The sequence below is a fragment of the Sorex fumeus genome, unplaced genomic scaffold, assembly GCF_029834395.1.
Source record: "Sorex fumeus unplaced genomic scaffold, SorFum_2.1 ptg000035l, whole genome shotgun sequence".
Taxonomy (NCBI): domain Eukaryota; kingdom Metazoa; phylum Chordata; class Mammalia; order Eulipotyphla; family Soricidae; genus Sorex; species Sorex fumeus.
Genome location: NW_026606092.1, coordinates 7,394,752 through 7,420,313, shown reverse-complemented (window position 1 = coordinate 7,420,313; position 25,562 = coordinate 7,394,752). Strand labels below are relative to the sequence as shown.

At 40.7% G+C, this 25,562-nt stretch overlaps 1 protein-coding gene across 2 annotated transcripts in view; it reads right to left on the bottom strand.

Moving 5' to 3' along the window:
- MON2 (MON2 homolog, regulator of endosome-to-Golgi trafficking) overlaps window positions 1–25,562 on the bottom strand; it is a 124,959-nt gene that overhangs the window by 49,592 nt on the left and 49,805 nt on the right. For both annotated transcript variants that reach the window (XM_056117559.1, XM_056117558.1), the window contains exons 13-23: window positions 18,035–18,116; window positions 17,713–17,897; window positions 15,980–16,092; window positions 15,014–15,118; window positions 14,738–14,818; window positions 14,586–14,659; window positions 14,399–14,489; window positions 9,166–9,267; window positions 7,886–7,996; window positions 4,601–4,776; window positions 278–440 (exon numbers count right to left, since the gene is read on the bottom strand). In XM_056117559.1, the coding sequence (XP_055973534.1) occupies window positions 278–440; window positions 4,601–4,776; window positions 7,886–7,996; window positions 9,166–9,267; window positions 14,399–14,489; window positions 14,586–14,659; window positions 14,738–14,818; window positions 15,014–15,118; window positions 15,980–16,092; window positions 17,713–17,897; window positions 18,035–18,116 (1,283 nt within the window). The remainder of the gene's footprint in view (window positions 1–277; window positions 441–4,600; window positions 4,777–7,885; window positions 7,997–9,165; window positions 9,268–14,398; window positions 14,490–14,585; window positions 14,660–14,737; window positions 14,819–15,013; window positions 15,119–15,979; window positions 16,093–17,712; window positions 17,898–18,034; window positions 18,117–25,562) is intronic.

Genomic DNA, 25,562 nt, shown 5'->3' with positions numbered 1-25,562 from the left:
AAAAAAGAAAGAAAAGTAGATGACCATTATATAGAGTTGACTGGATTATTATCTTTATATATCCTTTTAGCAAATTTAATTATGATAAGCCTTGTAAAAGGCAAATCTCAGCTCAACATATAAAACTTATCTCTGATATTCTATTAATTTTAATTCAAGGTAAATTTGATACCTCAGTCATTTGAACAACTGTCAAAAGCATTTCTGTTTAGCATTCAAACGTAAAAGCACAAAAGTGATTTGCAAATTATATTATCATAAGAAAATCAACACTTACCAATAAACCAATTGAAGTTAAACTAATATTAAGTTCTTGGTTATGAAGTCCAAAGCTACCTGCAACATCAACAACTATCTGTAGGCAAGTGCAAGGCATTGTGGGTAGAAAATCTGTCACAACCAACTGAAGACACTGAAATGCAGTTCGTATCAAGGATTCTCTGAAAACACAAAAGAAGACTTTCATGCTCATCTTTTGAAAAAAAGGTGAGTAAAAACACGTATCTTACATTAATTTGAACCAAGAAAATCTTCTGCAATGTGAACCATATGATGCTTCTATATTGATGTTATGTGTAAAAAGATAAATGAACAAAAAAATTATACAAAAAACTAGAGAGCAGACTGAAAAAAGGAAAACAGTGTCTTCCCTTAACATAGTATTATTTCTATCTGTAGTTCACATCAACTAGTACAGCAAACTGAAGACACTGAGAAGAGGGAATGGCTGCAGCTACTCTCTCACTACTGCATCCTTGCATCTAGTAGGTGCCTACACACAATTTACTACCTGAATGAAAGTCTCTTTTTAAAAGCATTTGAACATATTGTTTAGAATTCTGTATTAAGAATATAAAGGAGAGTAAATTTTGAGCTCTGAATGAAGAGCAGGAGAAGTATTTACTAGCTATCTGGAGAGAAACTTCAGTTATGGAAAAATAAAGCAAATTATAATAGCTAAGCACTTACACATTTCCATTATGGCATGTACTTGCAAATGTTTAACATGTACTAATTAATTTCACCCTAAAGAAACCCTGAACTATAAACACCAATGCAATTTTTTGAAATTTATTTATTTCTTAATTACATCACAGTGAGCTACAGTTACAAAACTTTCATGTTTGAGTTTCAGTCAGACAATGATAGAACACCCATTCCTCCACCAGTGTACATTTTCCACCACCAATGTCCCCAGTATCCCTCCCCCAACTCTATCACTCCTCCCCACACCTCTATGACAGACAATTTCCCTCTTACTCTCTATCTACTTATGGGTACTAAACACCAATACAATTTTAAGAGAAACTTCAGCTTGTTCTAAGCTATGACTGAAAATTTTCCACTCATCATCTCAATATTCTTTATTTTTATGTAGGAGTACTGCTATTTATTCAGCCACTGATTAGCTGATTGGATTGGGCATGAATTCCACTTACTTTTTTTAAAAAATTTTTTATAATTTTATTTATTGAATCACCGTGAGAGCAGTTACAAAGCTTTCGGGTTTAAGTCTCGGTCATACAATGAAACACCCATACCTTCACCAGTGCCCATTCTCCACCACCAAAACCCCAGTATACCCCCATCCCACACCCTACCCCTACCTGTGGGGCAGATGATTTCCACGTTACTCTCTCTCTACTTTGATTACATTCAATATTTTGACACCTGACCCACCATTATTATTTGGGAATTTACCCCAACATTAAGATCTGCTGAAAAGGCAACAGTAGACAATTTGTTTTCTATTGCTGGTTACGAATAACATAAGATGTCACGTGGTTGCAGTAGTGGCCACGCGATTTTGAAATTCCGAAATTTTAACAATTAAATCTGGAGGGATTTCTGCCCAAACCTGCTGGGTTCCGAGATTTGTTCCTGTATCTCTTGGATCATGGCTGTTAAGCAGCTTGATCGGGAGCCAGAAAGGCCATTAGTGGGCGGCGACTCAGGGTCTCCTTGGGACTGGGAGGAAAGGGATGGCTCCACCCCCATTCCATGAGACCCTGTGTGTCTCATCTCTGAGGGCCCAAACTTACTGTCCAATGGCCTCTGGAGGATGGCGGCCACCGAGCGCCTAGAGGGAGCAGGTGGAGAGACAACACCCTTCCCCCCTGGGGTGGCATGGTGACAGTAACCTACTACGGGGGTCCAGACGCATTTCTGACAAAAGCCGCTGGGTTTCAAGATTTATTTCTGAGTCTCTGGGATCATGGCCGTTAAGCAGCTTGATCAGGAGCCAGAGAGGCCATTTGTGCGCGGCGACTCAGGGTCTCATTGGGATGGGGAGGAAAGGGCTGGCTCCACCCCCATCCCGTGAGGCCTTATGTGTCTCGCCACTGCGAGCCCAAACCTGACTGTCCAGTGGCCTCTGGAGGATGGTGGCCACTGGGCCGCCAGGGGGAACAGGCCAAGGAATGAAACCTATTCCCACCTGGAATGGCCAAGTGCTGGTAACCTACTGCAGGGACAGGACGCATTTCTGACAAAAGCCGCTGGGTTTTGAGATTTATTTCTGAGTCTCTTGGATCATGGCCATTAAGCAGCTTGATCAGGAGCCAGAGAGGCCGTTCACTGGCAGCGACTCAGGGTCTTGATGGGGTGGGGAGGAAAGGGCCGGCTCCCAACCCATCCCGTGAGGCCCTGTGTGTCTCGTCACTGCAGGCCCAAACCTGACTGTCCAATGGCCTCTGGCAGATTGCGGCCACTGAGCCACCAAGGGGGAGCAGGTGGAGGGATAGCACCATTTCCCCCCTGAAATGGCCCGGCGACAGTAACCTACTGCACAGTCCAAATGCATTTCTGCCAAAAGCTACTGGGTTCCAAGATTTGTTTCTGAGTCTCTGGGATCATGGCCGTTAAAGCAGCTTGATCAGGAGCCAGAGAGGCCATTTGTGGGCGGCGACTCAGGGTCTCATTGGTGTGGGGAAGAAAGGGCCGGCTCCACCCCCATCCCGTGAGGCCCTGCATGTCACTGTGGGCCCAAACCTGGCTGTCCAGTGGCCTCTGGAGGATGGTGGCCACAGGGCTGGCAGGGTGAACAGGCCAAGGCACAAAACCTATTCCCACCTGGGGTGGCCCAGAGCCTGTAACTTACTGCAGGGACTAGACGCATTTCTGCCAAAAGCCGCTGGGTTTCGAGATTTGTTACTGAGTCTCTGGGATCATGACTGTGAAGCAGTTTGATCAGGAACCAGAGAGGACATGCCTCTAATTATATAGCTGAGCTGGAGGTGATTTGTGGGTGTGTCTCCCACATACCTAACTTTTGGACGTTTACTTTCTTGGTAAACTTTGCCCCAAGTTTTAGGGGTCTGGCCAAAGGTACAGCAGCAATTCTGGGGTATCTGGAAGTCTGAAGACATCATCAGGCTTCTGATGCACTGGCCTCACAGGTACAGATTGACCTGCTGGTGGCATCATACTCCCTCATCTCAATATTCTGAACTTTAAGTCATTTATTACTATGAAAATAAATTACCATCATAGCCTCAAGCCTCTCACTCATGTAAATCTTCTAGTCATGAAGACTAAGAAAAAAAAACTGCTATAGAAGAAGTCTACACAAATATATCCAATCAGCTAAATCCCTTCACAGTTCTGCATCAAGGAGATTCCTCCGATTTGCTTTACCTTCTCTATTTTCTATTTAGTTAACACTATCACCATCCACTAAGCTTCTTAAGTCAGAAAACTGAGAGTTATTTCTGATTCTATTTCCTATTTCTCTCTTTGTACCTCTAGCAAATTGTTTAATTGTTCAAATCTATCTCCTTGTCTTTTTTTTCTAAGGAATACATCAGGCCCTCAATTTCTCAGTTTTTCTCCAGTTACTGATAAAATGACATAGTCCAAATGCACATCAAATCACATCATTCTTCTGCTTAAAAACCACAAAACTGTCTCCCAAATGTTTTGAGTTTAAGTGCAAATAGTTTCTGTAAGCTTGTATGTCCTGTATAACTTTGGTTTTGCCTCACTTAGGGCAACAGACTCCTTGCATTGGAGCCCTATTCTTTTGAAATGTGACAAACTACTCTTATTAGGTTTCTAATTACAAGGCTGGTTTCTGTTCAATAGGATTCTACTTTTAGAATAGGAGCTATTTAATTCTGTAATCAGAATTATCGGTAAAGTTTATATGGAATATACTAATCACAGAAAAATATTTAAAAGCTAAACAAATACTCTTTAAAAAGTCATCTAAAAGTTATTCTTTGTCTTCCTAATATATGCACAGATGTTAATTCACATTTTACCAAATACTTATTTTAACAAAACCAAACCCTATCTTGGCATGTATTATAAAACTTATTAAATTGGTACATCTACCTAGTTATATGTAAGGACTTTGTATACTTCCTCTATTTTTCTTTTTTTTTTTTGTAGTTTGGAGAATTGAGAATTGACTTAGTAATACCCTTGAGCCACTTAGGGTTAGGATTAAGAAAAAATATGCTGGATCTTAAAATTATACATAGAAGGGCATATATGAAAAGTTACCATAACACTACTGAAAAGAACATATTCCCTTTTAACTCTATTCCCTTTTAACTCTACCACTTTTTGGATATTGGATATTAATTTAAATACTTACCCTTGATCATTTCTGATTGCTCCCATGACTCCAAGTACTAATGGCCACCCGGGCCCAAGACTATCTCCCTGACTTTGTAAAATCTGCAATACACATTCTAATTGTTTGAGTCGAATATCTGGATGGTTAATACTGGACATCTCCTTTAATGGGTTCAGTAAGAGCAACTGCAGCCTCTGAAAAGGGGGCAAGAAAGGAATGAAGATGAGAAACCCAGAAAACAAAAAGGCTTTTTTTTTTTTTTAATTTTCTTTTTGGGTCACACCCGGCAATGCTCAGGGGCTACTCCTGGCTCTGCACTCAGGAACCACTCCCGGCGGTGCTCAGGGCACCATATGGGATCCTGGGATTCCAACCCGGGTCAGCTGCATGCAAGGCAAATGCCCCACCTTCTGTGCTATTGCTCCAGCCCCCAGAAAGCCTTTAAAATTGCTTTCTAAGTTTAAATTCATCTCCACTCAGACTGTGATAAGAATTAGAAATTTTTCTATTCAATAAACATGAATATAATTTTTCTAGCAGCAATCACTAAAGAGTTAGTCACCTACGGCCTTTCACAATCTCTAAAAGTGATCTCAGATTTCGGGATAAGTGGAAAATGACCTCATGTTGAATGATCTCATGATATTCATTATAGATACGTGTAGAAGTGAATCCCACTAAAGGAAATGTATCTATATACAGCCAACTATAAAAAAGGTAAAGGCCCTCCCATTGTTCATCGATTTGCTTGAGCGGACCCAGTAACGTCTCCATTGGAGACTTTGTTGTTACTGTGTCTGTCATATCGAATACGTCACGGGGAGCTTGCCAGGCTCTGCCGTGCGGGTGAGATACTCTCGGTAGCTTGCTGGGCTCTCCGAGAGGGGCGGAGGAATCAAACTCGGGTCGGCCAAGTTGGCTGCGTGCAAGGCAAACGCCCTACCGCTGTGCTATTGCTCCGGCCCTTACACAGGATGCACAGGGTTACTCCTGGCTCATGCACTCAGTAATTGCTCCTGAAGGTGCTCAGGGGACCCATACGGTATGCTGGGAATCGAACCCCGGTCGGCCGCGTGCAAGGCAAACGCCCTCCCTGCTGTGCTATCGCTCCAGCCCCCAACTATATCGGGGAGAAAACTTATATTTCTGAGTCTCTAAAATTACCTTTCATTTACTGTACTAATAGATATAACATGCATTTCAATTTAAAATTTTTGATACTCCTAGTGTCATTCCCAAGAAGGATTTTCTTTATTTTTAATAAAAATAAATACAGTACACATTAAAATGTTGACCAAAATCCATAAAATCTGTTGAAGAATTTTGTTTTTAAAAGGCATTCTATTCTTGCCCTGCCACAGAGGCAGGGTGGGATGGGGGGGATGGGTGGTGGGAGGGATGCTGGGACCCGTGGTGGTGGAGGATGGGCGCTGGTGGAGGGATGGGTACTTGATCATTGTATAACTGAAACCCAAGCACAAAAATTTGTAAGTCTATAACTGTACCTCATGGTGTTTCACTAATTAAAAAAATTTTTTTTAAAAAAGGCATTCTATTCTTTTCTTTCTGCATTAGAAAATGCAAGCTTCATTTTCAACCTTCTTTTCTCCAAGAAACTATTTATTTTTATCACTGATTATGAGATTATGATTAAATGTTTATAAAGCTCTTGCCATGTACTAAGTATTTAGGTGAGCATTGAGAATATACACAAAAGTTTCTTTTAATCACACACACACACACACACACACACAAAGATCCCTTTAGGTGCCAGAGTGATAGCACAGAGGTCATGCACACAACTGACTCAGATCCAATCCCTAGTACCTGATATTCAGCCCCCTTCACCCCCCAGCCCTCCATCCTGACTGCAGAGACAGCAGTAATCCCTGAGCTCTGCCAAGGGTGGCCCAAAACAAAACATTAATTGTAGTAGGAAAAATACATGAAACTACAAAAATGCAATCTCTAATAAGAATGCTGTTGTCATTTTATTCTGTTTTGTTAATCATTTTATTCTAAGAGCTAAAATTATTCCTGGATTATCATGTATAACTCAATTATTTGTAAAGTTTGTAGATACAATCACAATACAGCAAGATAGTGAGCATAAGAGGCATAGTTTTAAAATGCCTTTTCCTACTCAGTCTTGAAGCAATAGTGTCGGTAGACTTTTAAAAGATTATTACATATAACATATACATTTCTCTATATATAATACAGCTAGAAGAATGAACCAATGACAAATTCTAAAAGTATAAAAGTAACTTGAATAAGTACAAAAATAAGAATCCAGTTTATTATGCTTCTATCTTCTGCTACTTTTCTTCCTATGTAAGACTAAAAAAAGTGAAAAGTGTGGGACTGTAAAGATAGTACAGTTGGTAAAGCATGTTCCTGGAACCCCAAATGATCTCTCAAGCACTGCCAGGAGTGATTCCTGAGTGCAGAGGCAGGAGTAACACCTGAGTATCCCTGGGTGTGACTCAAAAATTTTTAAAAAAGAAAAGAAAAGAAAAATCAGACAAATAAGCACCAAAGTAAATGGAAGTTAATAAAGTAAGGCTCCCAAATGAGATCTTACAATTGCAATGAAAAGGGAAATTTCTAAAATGGTACAGCAATTCTATGCAATTTATTAATGTCAATCTCCAAAAGTTTGTAAGGTAAGGTAAAGATAAAGGCCCTCCCGTTGTTCGTCGATTTGCTCGAGCGGGCCCGGTAACATCTCCATTAGAGACTTTGTTGTTACTGTGTCTGGCATATCGAATACGTCACAGGGAGCTTGCCAGGCTCTGCCGTGCGGGCAAGATACTCTCGGTAGCTTGCCGGGCTCTCCGAGAGGGGCGGAGGAATCGAACTCGGGTCGGCCATGTTGGCTGCGTGCAAGGCAAACGCCCTACCGCTGTGCTATCGCTCTAGCCCAAAAGTTTGTAACTTTAAATAAATACAGTACTAAAAATCCAGGCATAAAAACTTATGAGATTAATAGCATAAAATAGTAACAATCAATACTATCACTCATTTCAATCATCAAGAAAAAAGTTACATATGTGCAAAATGAGTTTATATTAGTTTTCTTCAGCATGTACTTTTTTTTTGGGATTGTGTGTGATTGTGTGTGTGTGTGGGGCCGGGGGGGGGGGGGGAGGGGGAGCGGGTGGTTTGACTGCAGTACTCAGGGATTACTCCTGACTCTGTGCTCAGGGGTGATTGCTGAAGTGCCAGGGATTAAACTGGAGTCAGGTGTGTGCAAGGCAAGTACTATCTCTTCAATCCAAAATAAATGAGACTTTTTTTTACCTGGTTTTGTGAAAGTGGAGGATCATGACCAACCGTTAATCCTGCTTTAATAAGTGAAGTTAAAGCTTCTGCTCCCCATTCTCTCATTCGAGAGTTTGGATGCTGGCAGACCTGAAGGTACACATGTTGAACAAAATTAAATATTTAATCCTTACACTTTAGCTATGCATTTTTGTTTATTCATAGTTTAAAAAATTGTATCAAATATTTAAAAATAAGGGCTGAGGGGAAAATTATATTCAAAATAAAAATAAAAGTAAGCTTACCTTCTGAATAAAGGGCAAGAGGTAGCAATAGAGAGACAGAAGATAAAAGATGAAACTAAACAAGTCACAGAAAAGAAAGGATTTCATAAAAATAAATGATGCCACAGAATAATAAAAGAAGCAAACTTTTACTAAAGTGCATAATTAAGTTTACCCTCAAATCAAATACTATGCTAAAGTTTTAAAAACTTATTTATCTGCATGTGTCCTTTAATAACTCACAAAAGCAACCCTAATAAAAGAAAAAAAGCATACAATCACATTAGTTTTTTAATCAAAATAACTTTCTCAAAATACTATGATAGTAAAATGATTACCATAATCTAAACTATGCAGAAACATTTATATTGATAGAAGTAGTTGTTATTATTAAGCAACAGTTATATTAATAATCATTCTAACTTGAATAGAATACAAATCCAGGTAAAATTTCCTGACATTACATATAGTGACGTGTAAAACGTTTTCCATATCTGTAGAGAAACTACTTCACATTCATAGGAAAGACTATGAAGTAGTGATGTTCACTCTCAGACTCAACTTTCTGCCTTATGTTTCAGAAACATGGTGAAACTGAAGTGATCATGGGGCTGTATGGTAAAATGGAGAAGGGGAAACGCGGGCATGGAACTTAGGGGCAGAGTGCATACTTTTCATGTATGATTCCTTGAATTCAATTCCTAACACCAAAATACACATACACACACACACACACACACACACACACACACACACACACACACGCCCACCCCTCTATACAGTGCATACTTACAAGTATATACATACATATCACTAACAACTGAAGACTTGAAAGATTGTTGATATAAAACTTATTTTTAGCAAACCTCCAACCCCAAAGCAGCCCATTACTTCACCAAAGAAATTACTATAAAATTTTAGTTTATGAAAAAAAAAAACACAGCTATAAGAACAAGGGGAGGAGTTAATTCCTATGCAGAAAAATTAGGTCAGTCTATTCTTGAAAAATAAAAAAGGTAAATAAAAATAGGTTACCTCAAGTAGATGGCCAGTTAGAGGTCTCCACAGAATTTCTATACGGTGCATATTAACTAAACCAGTTTCTAACAATTTGGCAACAGCAAAAAGTGATGGTTCCTAGGAAGAAAACATTACAGTATGATATTATAAAAAAATTATTTAGTACTTTAATGGAATAAAACTGAGAATAGGGAGAGGCTGGTGAGGTAATTCAAAGAGGTGGAGCATATTATTATGCATGCAGGTGGCCCAAGCTCCATCCCCAGTACCACCTGAGTCAGGTGTAGCAAAAATGAAAAAATATTTTAAAAGGGAAGAAGAAAATCTTGAGTGTGAGTATGTCATGTACAGTAAAAAGTTAGAAAAAAATAGTTTTAACATCTCAGTTATTATAAGTATTTTCTATGCACTTCAAGTATCCAGAATAGATCCTGACTGGAAAATTTGGTTAGGAAGCTAAAGCCAGCATGCTTTAGTCATTTTATCCTGCAGATGGACACATGTTCTGCATACTGGTCCATACACTGGCAGTTATAATCACGGTGCCACATCAGTAGTTTTTAACCTTTCTGCATCTGGAGACCAGCATCTCAGCCTGGAACTAGTGGTTGGAGAATGCTGGTTTAAGCACATCCAAGTCTATACTCAAACTAATGTACTTTCTTATTAAAAAAATGGCTAGGTTTCAGATGGGAATGTCAGGAAGTATGAGAAAAATTAAAAAGCGAACATTAGAGATCAGAGAAAATAAGAAGTCAAGATTACAGCAGAGATTGGGGATGTCAGTTTAAACACTAGGGGAAATAAAAGACAAATTTCATCCCTTCAATCACTGGCATTTCATCAACAAGAAATTAAGTTGGTGGGCATAAAGTATTAATAATTAGAGTACATGGTCCATGTGTTAAAAGAACAGTTTTAGTGAAAATTTTAATGAGCAATGATCTTTAATTCACAGTTAAGATGTGGTGCAATATAGTTAAGAGCATATTTAGCTGACCAAATCTAAAATTATTTCCTGATAGGTACTGTGCTATTTGAAATAGGGACATTGCTTCAGAAAAAGGAAAGGGTAGGGGATCAGAGACATCGTACAATGGGCAAAGTGCTTGCCTTGCATCCAATCACCCTGGGTTAGACCCCTGGCATCCTCTACAGTCCTCTGAGTACCACCAGGAGTGATTTCTGAGTGCAGGGCCAGGAGTAATCCCTGAGCATCGCTGGGTGTGGCCCCAAGACAAAAACAAGAAAGGAAAGGATAATAAAAATACTTTATTCTTCTATAGTAATCATTTTTTACAATGCTCTTGGAATTCAAATATAAAATTGTTGCATTAATTTATTGGCAGGTATAGGGTCAGTGCAAGGGATCAAACACAGGGCCTCACGTACAAATGTCTGAATGTTTTTTATTTTGAGTAGAAACCTGTGAAACAAATACATAGTCAAATATCTAATATTTGCCCATATCAAGACAATTTTTTATAGACTGACCCTTCCTACATGTGCTGTTATTGGTACCCTAAATTTTGTGGTAGAACAATTCATCATTCCAGAAACAATATGTACAGTAGTTAAGACTATACCTGTAAAGTTATAACTACCTGGAATTTCTGCTCATTTATACCACTAGTAGAGTGAGCGGTATAGCCATATGACCAAAACACAGACTTAGCAAAACTGAAAATATGAGGTCTGAACTTAACCACCGAAATTCTGTAATGTGCCTGTCAAGTTGACAGGTGAGGATGGGGTGGGGGCTTGGTTGGGGAGGAAATACAGGAACACTGGTGAAGGAAAGTTGACACTGGTGGTAGGACTGATATTGAAATATTATATGCCCAAAATTCAAGTATCATTCACTTAGTAAATCATGGTTCTTAATAAAAAATAAATAAAAATAAAAAGTGCCTGGCATAGAGCAAGTCACATATTGCTTAGTTTTACTGCCTTGTTTTCATCTTCCTCATTCTTACTCTAACCAGGATGTATACAGGAAACGTCACATTTGAAGGAGTGTATAGTTGTTCAGGTCTCATTCCCGAAGACACTTATTTAAAAAGTCACAAATGTGGCACTGACATCTGTGTTTTCAAAACTTCTTGGTTGAGTGATGCACACAAAAGTTGAAGCAATGGTAAAGGAGTTAAGAACAGAGATATGGACTAAGTACACATAATCTAGATTGGTTCAAGTCCAAGTTCTACTAATTACTTAACAGGTAATCTTAGATAGGCAAGCTCTCAATTTTCATATTTCAACTGCAAAATGAGGATACTACTACTGAATGCAGAATTATTTTAAATGATTAAATAAAATCTGAGCAGGAGAGATAGTTCAAAGGCTGGAGTGCATGCCTTGCAAGCTTGAGTCTCAGAGTTTGATCACCCACACCACTTAGTCCCTGAGTGCTGCAAGCTGTATGCCTTGTGGACCCACAGCTCTCCCATGCACAAGCAGCGTTGCTCTACTGGGTTCAAGGTCCAAAATCATCAAGCCAACACAGCTGAGTAGGAAACTGCCAGAAGTGGTCCCAGCGCACCGCTGAGAAGATTCCTTCCCCTCAAAGTAAGTGAAATTTTTAAGAAAAATGTAAGCTAATACATACAATAAACACGATCAATAATTTATCTTATTTATTTTTACTATAATATTGAGCTTAGTAACATGCAGATGTTATCAGTATTACCTTTTTCTAAGACAGGACTTACAAGTTTTACCATAGGTTATTTTCTTACATTGACACAACTTCCAAAAATAAGTACTAAAATTGAGAATACAGGTCAATTTAATTTTATTTGGGTGGGGTTATAATCAGGGGTGCTGGGGTTACTCCCGTTCTGTGCTAGGGGAACCATACGGGAATGGAGATTAAACTAGGATTGGCTGTACACAAGACAAGAGCCTGTAACCCCTTTAATATCTCGCAGGCACCAACATTCACTAATTTTAATGTCAAATCTAAAGAACACACATACACACAATCACACATATTTAATCCCTAGAATATTTAACTCAGGTGGTTCTGGTGAGCTTAATTTTTAATACTGTAGAAAAATACAAACATTTCTACTTATATTTAAAATCTGTCATCAAACTAATTTTTATAGAAAGCATAGCGGAGCAATAAACCTGTTAACGCCTCATCTAATATTAAAGTTTATACTGTAATGCTTTTATAGGCTTTTATTTCTATTCATATCTACCATCTCAATTTATAAAATTATGTCTCAAATGGAGAAACGCAAGTCTATTTTCAGGTAAGTTTGCACCATCCCAGTGCATCCATCTTCTCAACATGTGTTCCTTATAAGTCTCCCTAAAATACTACAAGTCTTCCATCCACTCCTAAGTTGTACTCTTGAAGGTTAGCAATAAACTATTAATCTACTATTACTTTTCAATTCTCATTGATCTTGTCATCTTAAAATATTTTTTCTTTTGATTTCAATGAACCTGCTCTTACCTACCTATATATCTTAGAGTAATTCCTTCGATATCTACCTCCAATAATACCAATTCATCTTGAATAATCTGGCCCGAGTGCTGCTTAGGATACCCTCTCCCACCAAAATCTTTTTGAAAAAGGAAATCCAATGGCTTCTATTATAACAAACACATTATGTTGATCAAGTGAATATATAAACTCTCAAGGCATTACCATATAAACTTACTCATAATTCACTGTGACTCTTAAGTATATTACAGTTCTAGGGACCAGAGAGATAATATAGTGGGTAAAGCACTTGCCTCGCACACAGCCAACCTGGGTTCAATTCCAGGTATCACATAAATCCCCTGAATCCCGCCAGGAATGATTCTTGGACACAGATTGGAGTAAGCCCTGAGCACAACTGGTTGTTGCCCCCCACACACACACAAAAAATTTTATTAAAGATATCAAGAAACAGATTATTTTAATAAACTACCTTAATTTGGAGTAAACTAGGATACGTATTTTTAAACAAGTGCATGTTTAAGTAATTCTCTAATAAGAAATCTTTGCATTAGTAAAATCTGTGGTGAGACATGTGAGCCAAGATGACATGCCACCGTATACAAAATTGTAATAACTAAGCAAGTACTGAAATTTTAGACACTAGACTTAAATGTTTAACAAGTTAAAAACCTGTAGTCTCTGCTATTTAATCATGTTCCAAGTGTCATCACTGATTTATAAATGGCAAAATTATATTCATTTTAAAATATAGAAAGCATTTCATTTTAAACAATCTAAGATATAAATAAGCCTAAATATTCCTGGGTTTTCCAAGTATAATTATACCGTAAGTGTAGGTGGAAATGTTCTTGAGCACCAATATTTGCATGTACTACTCTACTTATTTAGTCAATGAGGAAAGCAAAAATTAAATTGTCCAGGTAGAAAGAATTATTAACTTCACCAAAAAAATTATCATCTCCTAGTTTCCATTCAGTAAACACAAGAAAAATTTAAATGGATTGCTTTATTAGAGGCTTATCTTATCCCAATCCTATTCATAAAGTGTAATTAGAAGTATTATATGAAATACTATGAAACTTCTCAGAAATGTGGTATTCTTTGTAAAATATTTTTGAATCCTCTCCTAAATGTAGTATCATTATACTCTTTATAAAATATCTTTGAAAATTTAGTACAAAGGAGAAATGGATACAATTCAAAACCATAAAGTGATGTATGATAATTTTTCCATTAAGAATACTACAAACCACAGTGCCTAAAAGGAGAGAGAGGAATAGGAAAGGGGAAGAGGGAAAAGGGAGAGAGAGATGGGGGGAGAGAGAGAGACAGACAGAGAGAGACAGAGAGAGAGACAGACAGAGAGAGACAGAGAGAGAGAGAGACAGAGAGAGAGAGACAGAGAGACAGAGAGAGAGAGAGAGAGGCAGATTGGAGGAGGTGGTGGGAGGAAAACTGGGGACATTAGTTCAGTGGTGGGAAATGTACACTGCTGAAGGGACAAGTATTGAAACATTCCATGATGAAACTGAATCATGAACAACTTTGTAACTATGTATCTCATAGTGATTCAATTTGAAAAAAAAAAAGATATATATATGAAGACATATCATAAGTCAAAGCATGCCCTCTTAACTTCCCTTCCAACAAGAATGAATTAGGTTTAATGCAACAGAAGGGTTAGGTTACAAGGTGAGAATTAGTCCCAATAGTAAAACACTGAGATCATAAAGATTTATTTAACTAAATAATGTACCATATTCAAAATAAAAAGAGAGAATATCACACCTTATTATTTCCATAAGCCATATCCATTGCTTCTAGGGATAAGGAGCAAAGTGCATTTATTAAATGATGCAATGATACATCATCAAGATACCTAAAATAAAAATGATGAAATAAGAATAAGACATTCTGATCTAAAATAGACAGCTAATAGTTATGATTCTATCAATTTAAAAAAATTGATTCTTACTGTGAGCTTTCAAACAATCTTGAAAGTATATTAGAAATCACTGGCAAATCGGTCATCACTGCTGTTGTTAGAACCTAAAAAAGGAATAAAATTAAGTTCAATATGCAAGGTTTCTGGGAAATAGTAACTGAGTAAAAGTAACGAGTACTTACTGTACTGGGTCCTTCTACAGCTCTTCCAGGTTTCAAGGCACCACCACTACTAGGCTTTAATCCCAAAATCCATACAAGATGCTATAAAACAGTTTTAAAAAATAAAATTTTAAAACCATAAAAATTACGAATAAACTAAAAATCAGAACTTTTAAAGATATAAAGTTTATTTAGAAATAATTAAAATTAATAAGCATTATTAAAGTTTACTGGGCATTGCTTTTTAATCTAATAACTAAGATATAGAAACCACATGAACTCTTGACTGTAACATACCTGAAGGGTTGCCAAAACAAGTTGCCATGATGTTCCAAGTACAGCTCCATGGCAGTGCGCCAAGTTTAGTAAAGTCCTCATACACTGGATATTTTTGGAAGTCAGCTATATTTAAAAAAGAATAGATTTGCAAAAGACAAAAAGATAAATGACATATCCTTGAAAACTGAAAGTTTGCAAAGTAGCAAAAAAAAAACAGTGGGGTTTGCTGGAGTGGATAGTATAGCAGGTAGGGCATTTGCTTTGTACACAGCCAACCTAAATATGATCCTGGACATCCTATATGGTCCCCCAAGCACTGCAAGGCGTAGTTCCTGGCAGGAGCAATCCCTGACATTGCCAAATGTGGCCCCAAAACAAAACAAAAATTTTTAGAACATAGATTGGATAAGTGTTTGTTTTTGTTTGTTTTTTGGGTCACACCCTGCAATGCACAGGAGTTACTCCTGGCTCTGCACTGAGGAATTACCCCTGGCGGTGCTCAGGGGACCATATGGGATGCTGGGAATTGAACCCGGGTCAGGCGCGTGCAAGGCAAATGCCCTTTTCTGCTGTACTGCTGCTCCAGCCCTGTGTTTGTTTGTTTTTAACCACACCTGGTGATTAGTGCTTAGGGCTCCGCGTTTAAGAGTCATTCCTGGGTCTGTGCTCAGGGTCATATCTAGCAGTTCCTAGCTGCTGTTGGGGACCATACACGATGCTGTGAATCAGTCACATATAAGGCAAGCACCTTTACTATTGCTCCAAACCCAGTTTTGATAGTTTTCTACAGAACAAATTCACTAGCTTAAAATGTATGTTATTGCTGATTATGTTAGACAACTGTATATTCAACTAAAGTATAATTTATCTAAAGATATACTGGCAAAATAGGGCAAAATAAGTAGATGATAAATTGTAGCAAGCAGAAAGCCCCCCAAAAGTTTTGATAGTAATTGGTAACCAAGAAAAGAATATATAGTTTACCATGACTGTCCCTTGAGGCTGTACTGCTAAAGGTTGACCCACTGCCACAACTTGTTGGTGAGATTCACTTGATGGACTTATCATCGTAACACTCTGGCCCTGAATGGAATATGCTAGAATACAAAGGAAAACCAAAAAAATTAAATGTACTTTTCATGTTTCATTCAAAGAAAACATTCTAAAACATTAATTTGACCACATTAGGCTTAACAATGACACTTATATGCCTATTATCAATACATTAGCATTTTTTTTATTAGTGAGACATATGAGGTACAGTTGTAGACTTACAAATTTTTGTGCTTGGGTTTCAATTTTACAATGATCAAATGCCCATCCCTCCACCAGTGCCCATTTCCCACCACCACGGATCCCAGTATCCCTCCCACCCCCCCATCCTCCCCATCCTACCCTGCCTCTGTGGCAGGGCATTCCCTTTTGTTCTCTCTCTCTTATTGGGTGTTGTGGTTTGCAAAAGAGGCAATGGGTGACAATCATGTTTGGTCTATAGTCTACTTTCAGCATGCTTCTCCCATCCTGGAAGGATCCTCCCAACACCTTTATTTGGTGTTCCCTTCTCTATCTGAGCTCCCTTTTCCCCTAGCACCTGTGGTTGGCCTCCAAGCCATGGAGTAAAATTCCTGGTACTAATCTCGGCCATTCTTGAGTGTTAGTCTCCTATTTTGTTACTTTATGTTCCCCAGATGAATGCAATCTTTCTATGTCTATCTCTTTCTTTCTGACTCATTTCGCTTAACATGATACTTTCCATGTAGTACCACTTGTATGTAAATTTCACGATTTCGTCTTTTCTAACAGCTACATAGTACTCCATTGTGTAGATGTACCAAAGTTTCTTTAACCAGTCATCTGTTCTCGGGCACTCAGGTTTTTTCCAGATTCTGGCTATTAATACATTAGCATTTTAAAATTCAGAGGTACAAAAGCAAGATAAGCAAACATTAAGTAATTTTCTATATGATCTCTGACAAATATAAACTTTGGCAGATCTTTTCATAAGCAAAATAGAATTAGCACACTAAGTATTTTGAACATATATATTCTAGTAAATTTTTCTACTTAGACTCAGTGTTTTCAGTTTGAAAACTGTCATTAAATAAAATTTGATGGCATTATTATACTTAATAATATAAATATCACTATGATAATATAAAAATAAAATCTAAAAATAACAAGTGTGGCGGCTGGAGCAATAGCACAGTGGGTAGGGTGTTCGTCTTGCACGCAGCTGACCTGGGTTTGATTCCCAGCATCCTATATGGTCCCCCAAGCACTGCCAGGAGTAATTCCTGAGTGCATGAGCCAGGAGTAAACCCCTGTGCAACACTGGATGTGACCCAAAAAGAAAAAAAAAGTGTGAATGCTTTAAAAGTATTTACAAACAAAAAGAAATCTAAATGTTAATCTAAGAGACTGCAAGCATTACTATTCTACTAGCTCCATTATAAAAAAATATCGCACAATTTCATTGTTATACTTTATAAATAATTTACAGGTTTATATCATTTAATCCTTATAACTATTTAAAATTTCTGTTGTCTACTCCTAGTCCATTATTTTCAAGAGATGAAAGACATCGAGGCTCAGGGGCACTGATTTCTCACAGAATGAGTCAAATGGCAGGGGTTTCAACATAAAAATTTCTACAATCTTTTCTCAATACCATGTCAAACCACTGGATGAACAGAACTTTATGAAAGCTGTAGTCTTACATTTATTAGAAAGTGTGGCTGCAGTAGTGGTATTCAATACAGTCAGAGCATAATGGGGCGGCAGTGAGCCTTTGCATATTGCAGTTATAAAGGCATCTCTCGAAGTCACGAGGCCCAGTCTTCCACAAAGAGCAGCCATTGTGAGTTCCGCTTTTAAAATATTCTCAGTGGCAGCTTCATCTGTGCTGAAAATTCAACATACTTTATTTTTTAATATAGTTAACTGACTTTTAATTATACTATAAACATGATGTGAAACTATTTATGTAAAGTTTTATGGAATCAAGAAAAAAATTTACAAAGATTTACAAAGATTTAATACCTGGCATCAAGAAGGAGTGAGAGAGCAGCAAGTAGACCACACCAGCAGGCATTTACCATTTCTTCCCAAACAGCTCTACTAACTGAAAGGGAAAAAGACTTACATGATTTAATGATAATTACAAGCCTCACAGTATTCAATTACATGTTATATACTAAAATATCCTTGATCATTTGATAAAACATCAACTATTCCTTCAACAGCTCAAATATTACACACAACTTATACTTAAAATATATTTATATATAAGTATATAAATAAAAATCTAAAACCACAATATATCTTTAAATTTAAAAAAAATCCTATGATCTGAGAAAATGCTCTACATCACTAATCATCAGGGAGATGCAGATCAAAACCACAATGAGATACCATCTCACACCTCAGAGACTGGCCCACATTCAAAAGAACAAAAGCAACCGATGCTGGTGCGGATGTGGCGAGAAAGGGACACTCCTTCACTGTTGGTGGGAATGTCCACTGGTTCAGCCCTTCTGGAAAACAGTATGGACGATTCTCAAAAAATTAGAAATTGAGCTCCCATTTGACCCAGCAATACCACTCCTGGGAATATATCCCAGAGAGGCAAAAATGTATAGTCAAAGTGACATCTGCACTTGTTTGTTCATTGCAGCACTCTTTACAATAGCCAGAAACTGGAAGAAACCTGAATGCCCAAGAACAGATGACTGGTTAAAGAAACTTTGGTACATCTACACAGTGGAGTACTATGTAGCTCTTAGAAAAGATGAAGTCATGAAATTTACATACAAGTGGTACAACATGGAAAGTATCATGCTAAGCGAAATGAGTTAGAAAGAGAGGGATAGACATAGAAAGATTGCATTCATCTGGGGGATATAAAGTAACAAAATAGGAGATTAATACCCAAGAATAGCTGAGATCAGCACCAGGAGGATTACTCCATAGCTTAGTGGCCAGTCGGGCATTCTAGAGAAAAGAGCAGCTCAGATAGAGATGGGAACACCAAATAAAGGGTGTTTGGAAGATCCTTCCAGGAGGGGAGATGCATGTCGAAAGTGGACTATGGACTGAACATGTTTGCCACTCAATGCCTCTTTTGCAGACCACAACACCCAAAAGGAGAGAGAGAACACAGGGGATTGCCCTGCCACAGAAGCAGAGGGGTATGGGGGGATGGGGGTGGGGGGAATAAAAAAAAAATCCTATGATGAATGGGGGCTGCAGTGATAGCACAGTGAGTAGGGCGTTTGCCTTGCGCGCAGCCAACCCAGATTTGATTCCCAGCATTCCATATGGTCCTCCAAGCACTGCCAGAAGTAATTTCTGAGTGCAGAGCCAGAAGTAACCCCTGTGCATCACCAGGTGTGACCCAAAAAGAAAAAAAAAATCCTATGACTAGATTGTTCTAAAAATATCAGTAAGATATTTTGGTATACAAGTTAACTAAGTAATATCTTTGAAAAAAAATAAAGAGCTACAGGAGCCAGGATGATAGTTCAGCAGGTAGGGTGCTTGTATGAGGCCCACAGGGTTTTTTTTTTTCCCCCCATGAATTTTTTTTTCCCTTTATTTTATTTTATTTTTTTTAAAGTTGTAGATTTACAATTTTTTGTGCTTTGGTTTCAATTATACAATGATCAGATACCCATCCCTCCACCAGTGCCCATTTTCCACCACCATGGATAATATCCCTCCCATCCCCATCCCCCCATGCCCCTGTCTCTGTGGCAGGGCAATCCCCTGTGTTCTCTCTCTCCTTTTGGGTGTTGTGGTCTGCAAAAGAGGCATTGAGTGGCAAACATGCTCAGTCCATAGTCTACTTTCGACATGCATCTCCCCTCCTGGGAGGATCCTCCAAACATCCTTTATTTGGTGCTCCCTTCTCTATCTGAACTGCCCTTTCCTCTAGGATACCCGGCTGGCCTCTAAGTTATGGAGTAATCCTCCTGGTGCTGATCTCAGCTATTCTTGGGTATTAATCTCATACTTTGTTACTTTATATCCCCCAGATGAATGCAATCTTTCTATGTCTATCCCTCTCTTTCTGACTCATTTCGCTTAGCATGATACTTTCCATATTGTACCACTTGTATGTAAATTTCATGACTTCATCTTTTCTAAGAGCTACATAGTACTCCATTGTGTAGATGTACCAAAGTTTCTTTAACCAGTCATCTGTTCTTGGGCATTCAGGTTTCTTCCAGTTTCTGGCTATTGTAAAGAGTGCTGCAATGAACAAGCAAGTGCAGATGTCACTTCGACTACACATTTTTGCCTCTCTGGGATATATTCCCAGGAGTGGTATTGCTGGGTCAAATGGGAGCTCAATTTCTAATTTTTTGAGAATCGTCCATACTGTTTTCCAGAAGGGCTGAACCAGTGGACATTCCCACCAACAGTGAAGGAGTGTCCCTTTCTTGCCACATGGCCCACAGGGTTTGATCCCTACCATCCCTGAGCCAGCCAGGAGTGCCTCCTGAGTGCAGAGTCAGCAGTAAGCCCTGGGCACCACTGAACCACCGAGTGTGACCCCAAAACAAGACAAAACAAAATAAACCAAAAAATAGAGAGCTAGAGATAGTGATAAATCCTATTAGTTCTTATTTCCTTAAGTGTCACTGAATCAAACTTTTGGTCTGTGTCACAAACTGGGAGTTGGTTAGCGATACAAGCTGTCCAGAAATCGACTGGTCATAATACACTGGTAACAGAGCAAGCAAATAAATACAGAGTGAAATTTTATGTTGGATAAGGGAATTACAAGTATGGAACTTTAAAAATAACCTTTGTGGCATCAAATAATAATCAGAGAAATCACTGTGACTTCATGGTATTTAATACAGACACAGATAGTTATTTTTAACATATACTAAGACATGGTTAAAAACGTGTGCACGTGCTTGCGTTTATGTGTGCGTGTACTGCCCATATGTTAGTCTCTAAGTATTATTCTTCACTAAAATAAACTAGGATTCCTTGAAAAACTAACTGATTCCCAGGCTGAAAAATCGAAGATGACCTTGGTATATTCTGTTGCAATCTATAGTAGGATAGTAATCAGAAGAGGGCAAAAGGACATTGGAGAAATAAAAGATACACAGATCAGTTTAAAAACGATCCCACGGAAGCCTTAAGCATAAGAGAAAGAACACGTGGAGGGTGCGGGATCCCGGAGAAAAAAAAAAAAAAAAAGAAAAAACAGGTTCCAAAAAGAGCCGAGTTCACCCGCAAGTTCCAGATGGAGTAGGTGCCGCATCCCGCCTCCCCCAGATGGAACCCCGGTGACCAGAAGCCTCTACAATCACAGCTCGAGTATGCGGGAACGAGGACTTTTTCTCAAAACCGCGCGGCCGCTTACGCGGCCGCGCGACATCTCTCTATATACAAAGTGATCAATGAGAAGTAAACCACCCAATCTTTCTCCCTGAAAGTCAGAGTTAAGTTTGGAGCACGGCCACAGCCCCAGAAACACAAGGACTTAATGCAGAACCCAGCAGCTTAGAGCAGAAAAGTGAAAGGACTATGCGTTAATCCAGGCCATCAAGTCTGCCGGAGGGGAAAGGGTGTTGCCCCATTCGCCCTCTCTTCTCTGGAAAGAAGGATGGCGGCCACATGGGAGCCTTGTGGACAGCAGGTATGAGCCGGGGGTGTGGGGGTGACTAAAACCTCATGGGAAGGGGGGCGTTCCGGTCCGTCCTTCACGCCCTACCGAGGTCACCAGTTGCCCCCCACGAGCGGCTCTCCAGCACGGCCACAGCCCCAGAAGCACAAGGGCTTAATGCAGAACCCAGCAGCTTGGAGCAGAAAAGTGAAAGGACTATGCGTTAATCCAGGCAATCACTTCTGCCCAGAGGGGAAAGGGTGTTGCTCCCTTCCGCCCTCCTCCCTCTGGAAAGAAAGATGGCGGCCACATGGGAGCCTTGTGGACAGCAGGTATGAGCCGGGGGTGTGGGGGCGACTAAAACCTCATGGGAAGGGGGGCGTTCCGGTCCGTCCTTCACGCCCTACCGAGGTCACCAGTCACCCCCCCACGAGCGGCTCTCCAGCACAGCCACGGCCCCAGAAGCACAAGGACTTAATGCAGAACCCAGCAGCTTGGAGCAGAAAAGTGAACGGACTATGCATTGACCCAGGCCATCAAGTCTGCCGGAGGGGAAAGGGTGTTGCCCCATTCGCCCTCTCCTCTCTGGAAAGAAAGATGGCGGCCACATGGGAGCCTTGTGGACAGCAGGTATGAGCCGGGGGTGTGGGGGCGACTAAAACCTCATGGGAAGGGGGGCGTTCCGGTCCGTCCTTCACGCCCTACCGAGGTCACCAGTTGCCCCCCATGAGCGGCTCTCCAGCACGGCCACAGCCCCAGAAGCACAAGGGCTTAATGCAGAACCCAGCAGCTTGGAGCAGAAAAGTGAAAGGACTATGCGTTAATCCAGGCAACCATTTCTGCCCAGAGGGGAAAGGGTGTTGCTCCCTTCCGCCCTCCTCCCTCTGGAAAGAAAGATGGCGGCCACATGGGAGCCTTGTGGACAGCAGGTATGAGCCGGGGGTGTGGGGGCGACTAAAACCTCATGGGAAGGGGGGTGTTCCGGTCCGTCCTTCACGCCCTACCGAGGTCACCAGTTGCCCCCCCACGAGCGGCTCTCCAGCACAGCCACGGCCCCAGAAGCACAAGGACTTAATGCAGAACCCAGCAGCTTGGAGCAGAAAAGTGAACGGACTATGCATTGATCCAGGCCATCAAGTCTGCCGGAGGGGAAAGGGTGTTGCCCCATTCGCCCTCTCCTCTCTGGAAAGAAAGATGGCGGCCACATGGGAGCCTTGTGGACAGCAGGTATGAGCCGGGGGAGTGGGGGCGACTAAAACCTCATGGGTCGGGGGGCGTTCTGGTCCGTCCTTCACGCCCTACCGAGGTCACAAGTCGCCCCCCGCGAGCGGCTCTCCAGCACGGCCATGGCCCCAGAAGCACAAGGACTTAATGCAGAACCCAGCAGCTTGGAGCAGAAAAGTGAACGGACTATGCGTTGATCCAGCCCATCAAGTCTGCCGGAGGGGAAAGGGTGTTGCCCCATTCGCCCTCTCCTCTCTGGAAAGAAAGATGGCGGCCACATGGGAGCCTTGTGGACAGCAGGTATGAGCCGGGAGTGTGGGGGCGACTAAAATCTCATGGGAAGGGGGGCGTTTCGCTCCGCCCTTCATGCCCTACCGAGGCCACCAGTTGCCCCCCACGAGCGGCTCTCCAGCACGGCCACGACTCCAGAACACAGAAACCAATTTCTTAACTATCTGACTTTCAGTAGAAATACTTCCAGGGTCAATAGGTAAAATAGCAGAAATCCAAAACCAACATTTAATTCTTGAACCCAGCTGTAGAAAGCAAATCACTTCACAATGCTTTTTCAGCATGTCTGATTTGGGGGGGGGGTAAACTCTAAATAATAGTGGTGAATCTTTTATTGAAACAATCTAATCAAAGCGGATAGAGTGTTAACTAGAATTCATCTGCCTCACAGGGACGGGGAGGGGTGGGGGGTGGGGTTTTATTGGGGTTCTTCATGGTGAAACATAAGTATTGGTAAAGGGAAATGTGTTTGATATTTGCATGACTGAGACATAAATCTGAAAGCTTTGTAACCTTTCCCACAGTGATTCAATAAATAAATAAAAAAAAAAAAAATAGACAGCCCGCCCCCAAGGGCCTGGGTTCCTCTCTGGGCACGCGCAGCTAGAAACAGCCCCGAGACAGCCGGTTTTCAACCCCTGAGCCGCGTGGGACGGGCACAGAGGCCCAGCTCTGGGCAACAAAGCTGAACGGCTCCAATTCCAACAGGTACAGCCCGCCCCCAAGGGCCTGGGTTCCTCTCTGGGCACGCGCAGCTAGAAACAGCCCCGAGACAGCCGGTTTTCAACCCCTGAGCCGCGTGGGACGGGCACAGAGGCCCAGCTCTGGGCAACAAAGCTGAACGGCTCCAATTCCAACAGGTACAGCCCGCCCCCAAGGGCCTGGGTTCCTCTCTGGGCACGCGCAGCTAGAAACAGCCCCGAGACAGCCGGTTTTCAACCCCTGAGCCGCGTGGGACGGGCACAGAGGCCCAGCTCTGGGCAACAAAGCTGAACGGCTCCAATTCCAACAGGTACAGCCCGCCCCCAAGGGCCTGGGTTCCTCTCTGGGCACGCGCAGCTAGAAACAGCCCCGAGACAGCCGGTTTTCAACCCCTGAGCCACGTGGGACGGGCACAGAGGCCCAGCTCTGGGCAACAAAGCTGAAAGGCTCCAATTCCAAACAGGAGACATTCCCAACTCCTCGCCCAGTGCCAGGGACTCTTTCCGGAGCCGCGGCCGCTAACGCGGCCGCGAAATATTTTCCCACTACATATGCCATAGGAACCATAAGCTAACTTCTTAGATGGAAACTTCTCTATTTTAGCTCAGCCACTAGAAATACAGTTGCCAATAACTCATAAGCCTATCTTAACTCACACTGCATATCAAGCAGAATAGTAACACTGAACGTGAAGGACTAAACCACATCTCTCACAATGGTAAAGCAACGCAAAAGCCCACCAAACATTCATATTGAAGAGTCTAGCCCAGATGACACCAAGAGTACTGTAGTGTTAGACAACCTCTCTGACAAGGAATTCAGAAGGGAGCTACTTAGGATGCTTAGGGAATTAAAAGAAACAATGGAAAGCAATGCCAATAGAAGACAAGAGGATCTAAAGGCAGAAATGAGGAAAATGCAATCAGAAATGTCAGACCTGAAAAATCTCGTAGGCGAATTGAAAAGCTCAGTGGAAGGCCTCAGCAGCAGAGTAACAGCGGCTGAGAACAGAATCAGTGAGCTCGAAGATGAAGTTCAGAGACTCTCCCGAAAAGAGCAGAAAATGGAAAAGAGACTCACAATTCGGGAACAGATGGCAAGAGAAGATCGTGATGAAGCCAAGAGGGGTAACATAAGAATTATTGGAGTCCCAGAGGGACAGGAAGAAAACCTCGATGAAGAAGAAACTGTCAAAGACATCATTGCTACAACATTTCCAGAGCTGAAGAAAACTTGTGACCACATTCAGGAGGCCCGAAGGGTACCAGCTAGAAGAAATCCGAATAAAAATACCCCAAGACACATTCTGATCAAAATGACCAAAACCTTAGACAGAGACAAAATTCTGAAAGCAGCAAGATCGAAGAAAGAAATCTCTTACAAAGGAGCATCCTTAAAATTCACAGCTGATTTTTCTGATGAAACCCTCATGGCCCGAAAACAGTGGTGGGACATAGTAAAAAAACTCAATGAAATAAATGCCTCCCCCAAAATACTTTTCCCAGCAAGACTCTCATTCATAATAGAAGGAACAACACACAGTTTCACAGACAAACAACAGCTCAGGAACTTCATAGACTCAAAACCATGGTTACAAGAACAACTAAATGGGCTACTTTAAGGCAAGAAAGGCCCCTCAAATACACCCAATTTTAACATAACAATGGGACAAAATCCCATAACAATAATCTCTCTCAATGTCAATGGGCTAAACTCACCAATTAA